The 14,961-nt window shown below is 50.1% G+C and overlaps 1 protein-coding gene across 1 annotated transcript in view; it reads right to left on the bottom strand.

The window, feature by feature from the left end:
• Positions 1–13,310, bottom strand: part of LOC138569567 (complement factor D-like) — a 73,732-nt gene extending 60,422 nt beyond the window's left edge. The window contains exon 1 of the mRNA XM_069647649.1: positions 13,003–13,310. Coding sequence (XP_069503750.1) covers positions 13,003–13,060 — 58 coding nt within the window. The 5' untranslated portion in view covers positions 13,061–13,310. The remainder of the gene's footprint in view (positions 1–13,002) is intronic.
• Positions 13,311–14,961: the final 1,651 nt, after the last annotated feature.

Below are 14,961 nucleotides of genomic sequence, written 5' to 3'. Positions count from 1 at the left end.
TGGTTAGGTGAAGATTGATACCATATGGGAGTCTTTCAAATGTGTGATGTTTGGCATCTTCATGAGACTGTCCAGTCAAAAGCGGAAGGGGGGAAAAACTTGCACTGGACTCACTGGTGACTCGGGTTAAGGATTTGGAGAAAGATCTGATGATGCACCCCTGTGAAGATAAGAAAAGCTAAAGTATGAGTTAAATAAACCTTTCAGTGAGGCTGCAGAATGTACACTTTTTAGGACTAAGTGAACCTACTTTGAGAAATGCAGTCGCTTGCTAGCGCACCGGCTCAGGGTTCTCTCTGGAAGCAGAGTGATCTGTGCTATTGAGAGGTGCACTGGAGGGATATCTCATGATCATGCTAAAATAAACGGAGAGTTTCAAGCTTTTTATGAGATGCTCTATTAAGAGTCACATGACATTAGCAAAGAGGCGGCTGTACATTATCTAGTGGAACAGGCTTTACCAGGTTTGTCAGTCTAAGAAACAAAACACTAGATGCTGTTTTGACAATTGATGAAAATAAAAAAGCAGTGCTCAGTCTCAATCTGGTGAAATGCCTGGGCCCTGATAATCTATTGGCAGCATTTTACAGGGTAATCCCAGATGGTGTCTTTCGTCTGAAGGGGGATATGTTTAGTATGTGTAAGAGCATAGGCACACTTCCAACTACCCTTAGATATGCCACAATATCTGTCCTTCTGAAAAAGGATGAGCCACCTATACATCTGGGAGGCTATAGACCTATAAGACTCATAAATTCTGATAGCAAGATCTTATCAAAGGCCTTAGTGCGGGGACCTGAAATGGTTATGCCAAAACTGGTGCACCCAAATCAGACTGGCTTTGTCAAGGGAAGACACTCAGCGACGAACAGGAAGAGGTTATTGCTTAACACTCTCTGAGGGCAGCAAATCCATGACTGATGTAGCAGCAATCTCTTTAGATGCTGAAAAAGGTTTTCACCATGTGAACTGGGACTTCCTAATCTTGACACTCGAAAACCTGAACTTTTGCCCAGAATCTTTGATCTGGGTGAGGCTCTTATACAAAGGTCTGACTGCAGATGTAATGTCATTTTAACTATGTCGGGTCACCCGGTAAGGATGCCCACTTTCAGCCTTGCTTTTTGGTCTAGTGTGGAACCACTGGCAGCTGCCATCAGATCTGAGATCAGAATTATGGGTGTCCAGGTTCATGGCGTTTTGCAGAAACTATGGCTATACGCTGATGACCTCTTGTTAGTGCTCAGGACCTCTCATCTTCGATACCTTCACTGATAAATGATAAGATAAACTGGCTCAAATCACATGACATGCTCTGTTCTCTTTTTTGCAGTCAGTCGGAATGAACTAACTATGGATTCAGATGGCGTCCTGTTATGGTGTTATATTTGGGGGTTTGGTTAACTTGCGATATAATAGACATGATGGAGACTAATTTGAGACTGGCTGTACACAAATTGTCAACAGACCTGATAAGATGGGAATCCCTCAATCTTTCACTGGGGGGCAAAATGAACACTTTAAAGATGATGGCGGCACCTCAGATCACATACATCATCAGCATGATCCACCTCCCACCCACAAAGTCATTGACGAAGAAACGGGATAGTTTAATTTCGGTGTTTTTATGGGATCACAAACCCCGAAGGCTGAAGCTGTGGAAGCTGCAGCTTCCGAGTGGCAAATGGAGTCTGAGTGTGCCTAACTTTACAAAATATCACTGTGCTTTTATGACCAGTCATATACTGCCTTTATTACAAGAACCTTTTGATGAATGGACGGTGGCAGTGGCTAGTGTGGCCAGTCCACTGGAGCCATCCACTCTGTTGACTACGAGAAATGACAAGAGGAAGGATGTCTCAGTCCTAACTGAATTCTTGTGCAGGTGTTGGCAGAAGATGTCTAAGTTGCTGTAAATGGAACCATTGTTTGCGAGCGATGCTTTAATGTGGTTAAATCCCTATATCAAGATGAATAACAAGATGCTTTTCTGGCCGAATTGCTGCCTAGGAGGGTTTGATGGATGGGAGATTTATTTCAGAGTGGGAAGTGGCTATCCTTCAAGAATCTGCAGATCAAGTACAACCTTGGGGATGCACACATGGGTAATACAGGTCTCTTAAGTCTGCTATACCATTATGTAAGCTCGGGGAGGAAATTGTGTCTGGAACTTTTAGTCGCCCATGTCAATAGGAGCATGTGGCCTTCGGCTATCCACAGTCTTCTGAGATGCTCTTCAGAATGGAATAATCAGCTCTTAAAGACATGGTTGAGCCGGCTCACATCTGAGATGATGAAATCAAGATGGGAAACTGTTAAGGAGAATTCTCCGAAATGTGCTAATTCCCTTCTAGCTTAGATACACCCAGCTCTTTTGCTGGACTTTAGGGCTTTTAATTTTCATCCTGGAGAGAGAGAGAGCTTTTCCCACTCTCTCATGTATTTTTATTTGATTTGAACACTGTGTTTCTTGTGGTTTTGGAGTCTGACAAACTCCATAGTCATCATCTTTTTAAATTGTGACACACAGAACTCTCAGTGCAGTGTCACAGAGAAATCATTTGTATTTATGCTAAGGTTTAAATACCTTCTTTTGGATAACTACTGTTTCCAAGAGTAGTAAAGTGAAATTGACTTTACTTACATTTTTCCCTCTGTAGACCCAGCACACACTAGCTTCCATAGAGTGTTGGAGGAGTTACTTAGTATCTCCTTTGTCTACCTTCTCATTTAACATCTTTATGTTACCCTTTATACAATTAATGACTGGTGGCAGTAGTTTACTTTTTCCTACCATTGTGTGTTCTTACCGTGGGCTGCGTTCGCAGCTGCAGTATAGCACATATTGGTGCCAATTTTGTCTGACCAAGCATGAGGCACCCCGACAGAGTGCTGGACCCCGGAAGCAAGGAAAGTCCACAAGGTGTCCAAGAACCACGGTGGTGCTATTTGTGAGTGGCTGAAACCACAAAGTGCCGCTGATCTGAATTGTGCCCATTGCTGCTGCCGACCTTCAAACCGTAGTGCAGGAGTCCCCAGATGTCCTCCCTGTTGTCCCGACAACTGAGGCCCAGGAACAACAGGATCTGCAGGACTACAACAGGAACAGAAGCCAGCTGGAACCTTTTCTTCAGACTCAAGGTACTGTGTAGTAAGGGGTTGTGTGAAGCTTGCTTGCTCTCACTGGAGACTTGCTTTGGCTGCCCCTTGCAGAGTTGCTTGCAGCTTTGCCCTACAGAAGCCTCCCAGCTTGTGGCCCATCAGTGATTTCTTTTACAACAAAACTCTCTTTAACATTGTGCAAGGCTGTTGTGCTAATCTTCAAGAGGTGTCTCAGCTCCCCTAGACTTTGTTCAATTGACAATGGCTGTACTGGCTCCCTAAAGACTCTTTTTAACCTCTGACTTTGCGTTTAACTATCCCTCCAAAAAGTCATACTTACCTTACTTGTTTAGCTGGGAAAGGGTTAACTTACATTGGGGGATTCTAAAGTGCTTACCTGTTTGAGAAACCTGTTAACCATTGTTTCCTTCCCTAACCTTTTTCCTTTTTGCCACCACTTCAGTATTACCATTTAAGTGTGAAAAGTGATATATTAATGTCCTCAGTGTCCTAACTATTGAAGTCACCTCAGGGTGTAGGAATATCAGCGTGCCATCCCAAAGGGGTATCTACTTACTTTATTGAACTGAAGGAGTGTATTTTGAAGTGTATTTAAGTGTCAAGTGGACAAGGCTAGTGTAGTCTCCCACAGGGTTACTACACACAAACTTGCCTAACAGAAACTCTTTGCAGAACCGTTCCTTGTATGTCTATTAATATTGATGAAAGAGCGAGGCAAGTCAAGCTACTGAATAGGGTGTGCTGGACTCCAGAGTGAATGTGAAAACAAGGCCTCAGTACATCAAATGCCTGCTGGGGCTCCAAACAAACAACTGGTTCGTTGCTATTGGACTGTTACTATGTGAAGACCTTCTGGAGTGATATCTCAAGCATCATGAGCATGGTTCTTGGTGTGGAGATGTAAAATGACTTTACGACTTTGATTCTGGAGGAGGATACTAATCTGGAGGATCGATACTACTCGCAGACAACCTGGCTCTTTAGGGCCTCTATGGTGGCCAAGACAATTATCTTGCAGAATTGGAAATCTGATGTCTTCCCCACCAAATCTATGTGGCTTCAGGAGATGTATTCCCTTTCCAATATTGAGAGAGTTGGCCCACGTAGCAAGAAGAAAAGCAATGTGTTTGATGATATATGGAAAAGATTCTTGAGATGGACTCGGAGTGACTCATGCCTGTTGTATTTCCAGAGGAGTTTCAAGGTTTAGTTTTCTGCTTTTCCTTTTCCTCTCCTTTTTTGGTAATATTGACAGGTTGTTTTCACTGTACATGGTGTTAAGTTATAGCTCTAGTCATCAAAACCCATTAAGACAGCCCATTTTACTTACTAACCAAATTTCAGCACGACCAATAGAATGCCATTACACCTTTGCCATGATGGTCCATCAAAATAATTTTTACTATTAATATTTTATGTAGAGCGTAGAGCGTCTTGCTATTGGTTCTAGAAACCGCGCACCATCCTAATTAATGCGTAACCTGACTGGGTCCAGCATTGAGCACTCAACGCTGGACCCAATCAGAGAATATGCATACATTTGGTCTGTACCCCTGCCAAAATGAGAGCTACGGGCATTATTTCCAGAGCCCCGTTAGCTTTACACATTACTGGCATCGGGTCAGACCCCATATTCCATCTGATGGGGCTTGTACAGCAGTTGTATCAAAACCTCCTAATAACGTTTGGTACATACACAGGCCGGGGAACAAACTGCACGTGCCCCTGCGCAGTGCACTGCTGCGCAGCCTCAGACTGTGTTTGTCCAGAGGCCAGAGCAAGGTGGAGCAGCCAGGCAGCGACGCGTGCAGAGAACTCTGCAACGGCATTTGATTATCGAGGCGAGGGAGTGGGAGACTAGAGAGAGACTCGACTCAAGCCAGAGCTAGCTGAGGTAAGTGACAGTAGTAGTGTCTGTATGTGTGTGATGTTGTGATGTTGTGTGACTGTCTGGACGAAGGGGGACAGCGTGACTGAGTGTGTTATGTCATGGGGGGGTGTCAGGTTCCCTTGGCCTTGGCCCCCGTCCTCCAGAACAATAGCACCCTCAAAGGCAATGGCAGTGCACCCGGGCCAGGCCAAGAAACGGGCCTGGAAGTGGAATGGATCATAGATTAACACACAGCAAAACATGTTGCTCAAGCCAAGCGACACCCATGGCTTCTGCACTCTGAATCTCTGCCCTGGTGTGGCACACATAATGTCCCTCCCATACTGCTGAGGTCTCCCAGGGGGCATGTGGCTATATCACAACAGGGCCCCAGACACGCACACACAGCATGAGGTGGTGTCCTCTTCCAACAGTGCTCTGGGTATCCTCGCCCTCAAGGACCCCCCAACTCCCTGGACTCCCTGCACCCTAGCAACCCAACCCTGCCTCTTCTTAAGTCACTCCTATCTTTCCAATAAGGAGGACCTTCCTGCTGTGCACCTGGCAGATGTGCTAGATAATTCTGCAGGGCCGTGCCGACATAGCATTTCATGTCACATGAAGGTGTCCTCACATGCTGGATACATCCCTTAAGATTACCAGGCCATGTGAAAGTCACACAAAGGATCCCTTGCAGCCTTTAAAATCCTTACTGGGGTCCTCATACACGACCCATATAAGGTGCTAAAAATGGAAAATGTTAGGATTTCCTGGGTTTGGGTCTCGGGGAGCTACTGCATGGCACACTTTGCCTTAGTCCAGTTCTGCCTTATTCCGGTATTGCACACCCTGTCACCATCAAATGATGGGCCCTTCCTCCTATTGTCATACAAGGCGACTTGATGCGTCTGCACCACCTGTCAGAAGCCACCAGATCCTCTGTGAGTTGCCCATCCACACCCGGTTTTCATCTGGGACTTGTGGCTTTGCTTTTCCCGTTTTGAATAAGAGACTGCAATCCTCATATTGCTATGCCCTCTGAATGCCATGAACATCTCCGGAATGTTCCGCAGTGTGTAGCTCCTTGCCCCACCCCTTGATTTCCCTCCTGCCTTAAAATTTTTACCCCATCACTGAAAAGCAATGCAAACCAACGGCACGTATCCTAGTGAAAGGACGCCCCGCACTTCTGTTTCCCCGATTAAAAATGCTTTTGTAGGCCGCAAAACTTAATCAAATGTAAATGCCTGCACATGTGTCAAAAGTAACCTGAAACATAATTGCAGGCTGATACTTTAAATGTGGCCTAGTGTAGGAGGAACGATTGTTCACTACAACTCTAGGTGTATTGCCTACCTAGATCTCAGTATACACGTCTATGGCCCCCAGTCTCCTTTAACACCTGCACTCAACAACCTGTCATGTACATTCCTAGAGTCACATAAGGGCGGCAATGCTGAGCACGGGGGTGCCTGTGGGGGGCTGAAGCGTCCATGTTCCGGCCTGGTCGGCGGGGGTTGCATGTGGGAGGCTGAAGCTTCCATGTTAGGGCCTGGTCGGCGGGGGGTGCATGTGGGGGACTGAAGCTTCCATGTTAGGGCCTGGTCGGCGGGTGGTGCATGTGGGGGGCTGAAGCTTCCATGTTAGGGTCTGGTCGGTGCGGGGTCCATGTGGGGAGCTGAAGCTTCCGTGTTAGGGCCTGGTCGGTGGGGTTGCATGTGGGGGGCTGAAGCTTCCATGTTAGGGCCTGGTCAGCGGGAGGTGCATGTGGGGGGGCTTAAGCTTCAATGTTAGGGCCTAGTCAGCAGGGGGTGCATGTGGTGGGCTCAAGCTTCCAGGTTAGGGCCTCGTCGGTGGGGGGGGTGCATGTGGAGGGGATCAAGCTTCCATGTTAGGGCCTGGTCAGTGGGTGGTGCATGTGGGGGGCTCAAGCTTCCATGTTAGGGCCTGGTCGGCGGGGGGTGCATGTGGGAGGGGGGATTGATCTTCCATGTTAGGGCCTGGTCGGCGGGGGGTGCATGTGGCGGGCTCAAGCTTCCATGTTAGGGCCTGGTCGGCTGACCTGCAGAAAATGAAATGTCATGTTATAACACAGAACTATTTAATTGGCAGCGTTTTGTTGGTGGCAAATTTGATTGTCCTACCATTCCATTATAAATGCACAGCTGTAGCTTAGTTGGAAGAAAGCCTCTTTTCCTAAATGAATGGATGCAGAGTCAGGGAAGCAGAGCAAATGTACCCTGTTGTTGGCGAACAGTGCCAGCAAACGAGCAAAGCGCAAACTCTGAAGAGGCAGCCGTGTCTCACATATATGGCACATGGCCAAATGTCTACGTAATTAGGGGCTGCACTGTGCATTTTTTAGCACTAATGTAAATTAACTGCACACATTTTGGGAGCTGTGTTATGACTGTAATACTGAATAATATTCTGACGAGTAAAGAGGAAACCATATGGCCAACATCCCAGGCATCCCCCAAAAGGAGTTCCATATTAGTGGCCCCATCCTCAATACAGGGGTGCACAACGTGTTTAGCTCGGGTGCCGAATGTGTGACCCTCCCACCATGGTTGGCACAGGCTCCTGATGATAGAAGTTACAGGTGACCACGTGGCAGCCAGTGGGGCAAGGAGGGAGAGGTTGTGGATGGGAAGGGGGAAGTAGGGAAACCGGGAAGAGGGTTAGGGTAACACAATTGGATAGGTAGAGGGATGTTAGGGGAAAAAAGCACACCTTGATACTCTGCATACCCACCTAGCGACCTGACCTCACCTAATAGTAACCAAACTTGCCAGAAAAAATAGCCTGCTGCCTTCCTAAATCTCTACAGACATACATTCCTCTGACCCCCTTGTACCTGAACATTAGAAACAAAGCATCGGACCTGTAACACCCCCTAAATGGGAGTTGAGGCAGCAACATGTACATGGCAACATAATGAAACAAAACCGCCGGGAGCTTCTCCCCTCATGATTGACAAAACTCATGGAAATGGCTCAATGGTTCTGCTTGAGCGGCTGGGGTAAGAAGGGCACAGGGTAAGTGGGAACATGGTGCAACTTATGTCAAGAGCTTGAGGCTGGTACAAGTTAACGGCCAAGTGGGTCAAACTGGAAAAACAAGGTAGTCCCCCAGGGGCAGCATAAGGGCCTTTCAACCATTTCATTTAAAAGGGGCCTCGAACTTCCAGATGACATTGACCCCCCATTCCGACAGTCAGCACCTACAACATAGCAATATATTCCTTTCTATATAACATTCGTTCTGGGGCTTACAATGTGCACTTTGCTGGAGACCTTCCGGACGTCACTTCCCTCAAGTCCACCTTGGGGACTTCCCTCATACACAAAAGCAAAGTCCCCAAGGTGTCCCCTTTCCCCCCCAGATGGTATGTGTCTCCTACGCCCCTGCTCCTACCTGCACTTCCTTCCCCTCCCTAGCATTAGTGCCTTCCGCTCTGACCGGCACTTCCTCTCTGCTCCCCGCTCCTCGGCACTTCTTGTTACTGCACTTGCACGATCCAAATGTCCCAAGGCCTAGTTAGACCGTTTTGTGTTCTTCTTCATCCCTGCCCCTGCCCCCCCCCTGCTCCCTTTGTCTTGTTGCGTCTTGAAAGACCCTTTGCTGTAGAGGTGCAATAATCAATACCCAAGAAATAAAATAAACTAAGAGATCCAACAGAGACAACTTCCCCCTTGCAGGAGTTGTGTCATCGGTGTTAAACAAAGAGAGACCTAGAACACCCCCTCTGGTCAAGCTCAGACCTTCTGTAATCCAGTAGGACGAAAGACAGGTTTGACGACCCTCCTCTGACACCCCAATAACCTGACCCTTCTTGCCCATTGGTTTTACAGCCGCATGGACATGGAAAGCTCACTGGCTGCCTTTGTAGGCAGTGGAGTCAGTCATGGCTCCTGCAAAGTGTGGTCTTCAAATAAAGTCACGAAATTCTGCCAGCGAACATCAATGATGGACTTACGCCCGCATTAAAGCTATGCTAAGGCACAATACCTCCACTGTAAACCTCTTTTGGAAGATGCTGAACCTGCTATTGGTTACTGTGGTAGTACGGGGTGAAGAAGCAGCCAGAGATGTGGGGGTGGAGAGGTGGATGTGGGGGTGGGTGGAGAGATGGATGTGGGGTGGGTGGAGAGATGGATGTGAGAGTGGGTGGAGAGATGGAAGTGGGGGTGGGTGGAGAGGTGGATGTGGGGGTGGGTGGTGAGATGGCAGTGGGGGTGGGTGAAGAGATGGATGTGAGGGTGGGTGGAGAGATGGATGTGAGGGTGGGTGGAGAGATGGATGTGGGGGTGGGTGGAGAGGTGGATGTGGGGGTGGGTGGAGAGGTGGCAGTGGGGGTGGGGTGGGGGTGGAGAGATGGATGTGAGGGTGGGTGGAGAGGTGGGGGTGGGTGGAGACATGGCAGTGGGGGTGGGTGGAGAGGTGGCAGTGGGGGTGGGTGGGGAGATGGATGTGGGGGTTGGTGGAGAGATGGATGTGAGGGTGGGTGGAGAGATGGATGTGAGGGTGGGTGGGGAGATGGATGTGAGGGTGGGTGGGGAGATGGCAGTGGGGGTGGCAGTGGGGGTGGGTGGAGAGATGGCAGTGGGGGTGGGTGGAGAGATGGCTGTGAAGGTTGGTGGAGAGGTGGATGTAGGGTGAGTGGAGAGATGGCAGTGGGGGTGGGTGGAGAGATGGCAGTGGGGGTGGAACGATGGCAGTGGGGGTGGGTGGAGAGATGGATGTGGGGTGAGTGGAGAGATGGCAGTGGGGGTGGGTGAAAAGATGGCTGTGAAGGTGGATGTAGGGTGGGTGGAGAGATGGATGTGGGGGTGGGTCAAGAGATGGGAGCGGGGGTGGAGAGATGGCAGTGGGGTTGGGTGGCGAGATGGATGTGGGGTGAGTGTAGAGATGGCAGTAGGGGTGGGTGGAGAGATGGCAGTGGGGGTGGGTGGCGAGATGGATGTGGGGTGGGTGGAGAGATGGCAGTGGGGGTGGGTAGAGAGATGGATGTGGGGCTGGGTGGAGAGATGGATGTGGGGGTGGGTGGAGAGATGGCAGTGGGGGTGGGTGGAGAGATGGATGTGGGGCTGGGTGGAGAGATGGATGTGGGGGTTGTGGGGGGCGGTGAGATGGCAGTGGGGGTGGGTGGAGAGATGGCAGTGGGTGGAGAGATGGCAGTGGGGGTGGAGAGATGGATGTGGGGTGAATGGAGAGATGGCAGTGGGGGTGGAGAGATGGATGTGGGGTGGGTGGAGAGATGGATGTGGGGTGGGTGGGGAGATGGCAGTGGGGGTGGGTGGAGAGGTGGATGTGGGGGTGGGTGGAGAGATGGATGTGGGGGTGGGTGGGGAGATGGATGTGGGGGTGGGTGGAGAGATGGATGTGGGGGTGGGTGGAGAGATGGATGTGGGGTGGGTGGAGAGATGGATGTGGGGTGGGTGGAGAGATGGATGTGGGGGTGGGTGGAGGTATGGATGTCGGGGTGGGTGGAGAGATGGATGTGGGGGTGGGTGGGGAGATGGATGTGGGGGTGGGTGGGGAGATGGATGTGGGGTGGGTGGAGAGATGGATGTGGGGTGGGTGGAGAGATGGATGTGGGGGTGGGTGGGGAGATGGATGTGGGGGTGGGTGGGGAGATGGATGTGGGGTGGGTGGAGAGGTGGATGTGGGGGTGGGTGGGGAGATGGTTGTGGGGTGGGTGGAGAGGTGGATGTGGGGGTGGGTGGGGAGATGGATGTGGGGGTGGGTGGAGAGGTGGATGTGGGGGTGGGTGGAGAGATGGATGTGGGGTGGGTGGAGAGATGGATTTGGGGGTGGGTGGAGGGATGATGTGGGGGTGGGTGGGGGTGGGTGGAGGGATGGATGTGGGGTGGGTGGAGAGGTGGATGTGGGGGTGGGTGGCGAGATGGATGTGGGGTGGGTGGAGAGATGGATGTGGGGCTGGGTGGAGAGATGGATGTGGGGGTGGGTGGAGAGATGGCAGTGGGGGTGGGTGGGGAGGTGGATGTGGGGGTGGGTGGAGAGATGGATGTGGGGGTGGGTGGAGAGATGGATGTGGGGCTGGGTGGAGAGATGGATGTGGGGCTGGGTGGAGAGATGGATGTGAGGGTGGGTGGAGAGATGGATGTGGGGGTGGTGGGGGCGGTGAGATGGCAGTGGGGGTGGGTGGAGATGGCAGTGGGTGGAGAGATGGCAGTGGGGGTGGAGAGATGGATGTGGGGTGAATGGAGAGATGGCAGTGGGGGTGGAGAGATGGATGTGGGGTGGGTGGAGAGATGGATGTGGGGTGGGTGGGGAGATGGCAGTGGGGGTGGGTGGAGAGATTGATGTGGGGGGGTGGAGAAGTGGATGTGGGGGTGGGTGGAGAGATGGAAGTGGGGGTGGGTGAAGAGGTGGATGTGGGGGTGGTGGAGAGATGGATGTGGGGTGGGTGGAGAGATGGATGTGGGGGTGGGTGGAGAGATGGATGTGGGGTGGGTGGAGGGATGGATGTGGGATGGGTGGAGAGGTGGATGTGGGGGTGGGTGGGGAGATGGATGTGGGGTGGGTGGAGAGGTGGATGTGGGGGTGGGTGGAGAGATGGATTTGGGGGTGGGTGGAGGGATGGGTGTGGAGGTTGGTGGGGGTGGGTGGAGGGATGGATGTGGGGTGGGTGGAGAGATGGATTTGGGGGTGGGTGGAGGGATGGATGTGGGGGTGGGTGGAGAGATGTATGTGGGGTGGGTGGAGAGATGGATTTGGGGGTGGGTGGAGGGATGGATGTGGGGGTGGGTGGGGGTCGGTGGGGTGATGGCTGTGGGGTGGGTGGAGAGGTGGATGTGGGGGTGGGTGGGGGTCGGTGGGGTGATGGATGTGGGGTGGGTGGAGAGGTGGATGTGGGGGTGGGTGGGGAGATGGATGTGGGGTGGGTGGAGAGGTGGATGTGGGGGTGGGTGGAGAGATGATGTGGGGTGGGTGGAGAGATGGATTTGGGGGTGGGTGGAGGGATGGATGTGGGGGTGGGTGGAGAGATGGATGTGGGGTGGGTGGAGAGGTGGATGTGGGGTGGGTTGAGGGATGGATGTGGGGGTGGGTGGAGGGATGGATGTGGGGGTGGGTGGGGGTGGGTGGAGAGATGGATGTGGGGTGGGTGGAGAGGTGGATGTGGGGGTGGGTGGAGAGATGGATGTGGGTGGATGGATGGATGGCTGGATTAGATCCTTTATATATTCTAATGCACGGACCTCGCAGTCATTCGTTAGGCATTACATTGAAGTTCGGTTTAGAATTCAAATTCTGGCCAGTCCTCTTTGGGTCAAAGCTCTTTGGTAGGTTTGGCCATAAGAAGTACTGTAAAGCACCCTACCTTACTACCTTTCGGGAAGATAGCTCAGGGGCAACGTGCTCGCCTTGGAAGCAGGACGACATGGAGCAACACAGGTTCGATCCATGGGTCGGCGCGATGTAAATAACCTCTCATATCATATCCCTACTCTGTTCAACAAGTGCGCACTATTTAGCAGTGGAATATCAAATAATGTCGGCCTTAAAAATTACTCCGCCCTCCATCGAATCATGAGGGCAATTACATTGACCCCTTTGTATAGCATTCCAGTTCAGTGCACTCTACATTTAAATGTGCATCTTTACTAACAGGCAAAAACAGTAGGGGTCACTGTCAGGGCTGCTGGCCTTTCAGGAGAAGTTATGGCATTTTGCTGCTTTCCAGACATTTTGGTCTGCAGCCCCCATTTGCATGAGTCGTGAGGGATTGTGGGAGTCGTTGGCCAAAACATCTGACGAGCCACAGTGTGCCTACTCCTAGTTCATAAAAAGACCACTAAATGACTAGGATGTTCAACCCAACTGTATAGAGCACCGGAAATCCAAATCTTCGGTCAGACTAGCAATGTCTGTTGCTTTCATTTCAAAGAGGTAGTGGGGCAGGGGGTGCCTTCCGAAAACACGGCATAGATAACAGAAATTAAAGTACATCTGATCACTCAAATCATGTAAAAATGACTCACCGGTGAGCGAGGTCCCCAGTAGGAGCAGCAGGGCGGCCAATGACAGGCGTAGCGCCATGATGCAGGAGTGCTGCCTTCACCGCTGTACGTCGCGGCGTGGGGCTGCGGGTCCAACCACTGCCGCTTCGGAAAGGAAACACACTCGCCCTATTTCAAAAGGGTTGAAGGGACTTCAGGTGAGGGGCTCTTCCAGTAAAAAGCTGACAGAGTCCGCGGAAATCCTCGGTCCTGGGTGGGATCAGTCGCGTCCCCGGGCGGAAGAGATAACAGGATCTCCTGGCAAACACTGGCCTGAAGGACAGTGAACTGCAGGGTAAACCCAGCAGAGGCCCGATGCCCCCGTCCCCGCTGACGCAGGCATTCCCTGCCAAAACAACAGGCTTACGTAAAACTTGCTGGCAATATTTGTGCACATAATTCTTAGGAAAACTCCCCACACGTAGCGTGAAGCCCAGTGACCCGTTCCCAGCATTCACGAGGACGGAAGGTCGCCACTCAGGATACCTGTCGGACCACAAACCAGGCGGAATGAGAGTGTGGGATTGTTTCAATTAGACGACATACACATGACTGCAAATAATCACTTATTATATTCGCCTATTCGGGCGGGAAATGTGCACATTACAACGAAGTTTAAAATGGCCAGGCCCCTCCATCTTGCCAATTCCACCCCATCTTGGCAATTATTTCTACCACCAATTTTCTTAAGGTCGTTTTTCTCCCACTCATCTTTATCAATCCATTCTTTTTTCTTGCTCCTTCCCTTCCTTCCTTCCTTCCTTCCTTCCTTCCTTCCTTCCTTCCTTCCTTCCTTCCTTCCTTCCTTCCTTCCTTCCTTCCTTCCTTCCTTCCTTCCTTCCTTCCTTCCTTCCTTCCTTTCCTTGTTTTCTTTCTTTCCTTGATTTCTTTCTTTTTTTCTTTCTTTCTTTCTTTCAACACTAGGGGTTTACTGAATAGTTGATTTAAGTATTCGTCTGAATATTGAATAGTTGGACAAGTATTCGACCGGAGCCGAATAAGGAGCCGAATAATTGCCTTTGTAATAGTTATATAGACAAGAAAAACACTTAGTTAATTAAAAACGCATTTTAAAATATGTATATCCATTCTTTATTGCATTTCTTTCCCTTGTTGTATTCGGACGATATTTGTGTAAACTGTAAAAGGAATATATTATCAGAAAATAAACTGCACAGTCTGCATTTTTGTGCATTCATAAGTGTCGCTTGTTGGGCAAGGTCCAACTAACTAAGACTAGCCCAAATGTATAGTATGCATGTATGCCATCTCTGTGGGGGGAGACCGGGATGTGTCTACTTGTACTTTCAAATGTTCCTTTTATTCTTGCCCATCTTTAGTCTTCTGGCTCCAGCAAGGCACTGAAACACAACAGGACTGATTACACCAATTTGAACCCTGCTGACTGCTGAGGTGCTACTGAATACAAACCTTGGGGATGCTAAAGCCATGGTTTCTACCTGGGGATGAGGCATTTGAAAAATGTCTTCCCATTAATAGATAGTATTTTTATTTCCTTTTCGGTTGGGGTGTGTGTGTGGTGTTTTGGGCCATGGTAAAAGACACCAGACAACATATACAGGTAATGCAGAGCCCTACATGGCTCTCAGCTGACCCTCTAGGAAAGGGACAGTGCAGATCTTTAGATCTTTCATTGGCACGTGCATGTTTATTTTACTTACTTGTTGCAGTTGTGCATCCATTTGGTCCCATGTTTCTAAATTGGAAACTTGTATCTCCTTGTCTTTATTACACAAATATCCTTTTTTTGTACTCTTTAATGTTGGGGCACATATTTCGCTGACACAGACTGTGCTACATTACATCTGTCATTTTTAGTCAATTCAAAGGTTTTGACAACATGAGAAAGTCGGAGGGCATGAATTGTAACCTATGTTTCGACATTACATGTGCATCTCTGCCGCAGACACACTTCCAGCT

This window comes from Ambystoma mexicanum, chromosome 1p (assembly GCF_040938575.1).
Source record: "Ambystoma mexicanum isolate Mex_15411 chromosome 1p, UKY_AmexF1_1, whole genome shotgun sequence".
Classification (NCBI taxonomy): Eukaryota; Metazoa; Chordata; class Amphibia; order Caudata; family Ambystomatidae; genus Ambystoma; species Ambystoma mexicanum.
Note: the sequence above shows the minus strand (reverse complement) of the source record. Positions and strands in the feature narration are given on the sequence as shown.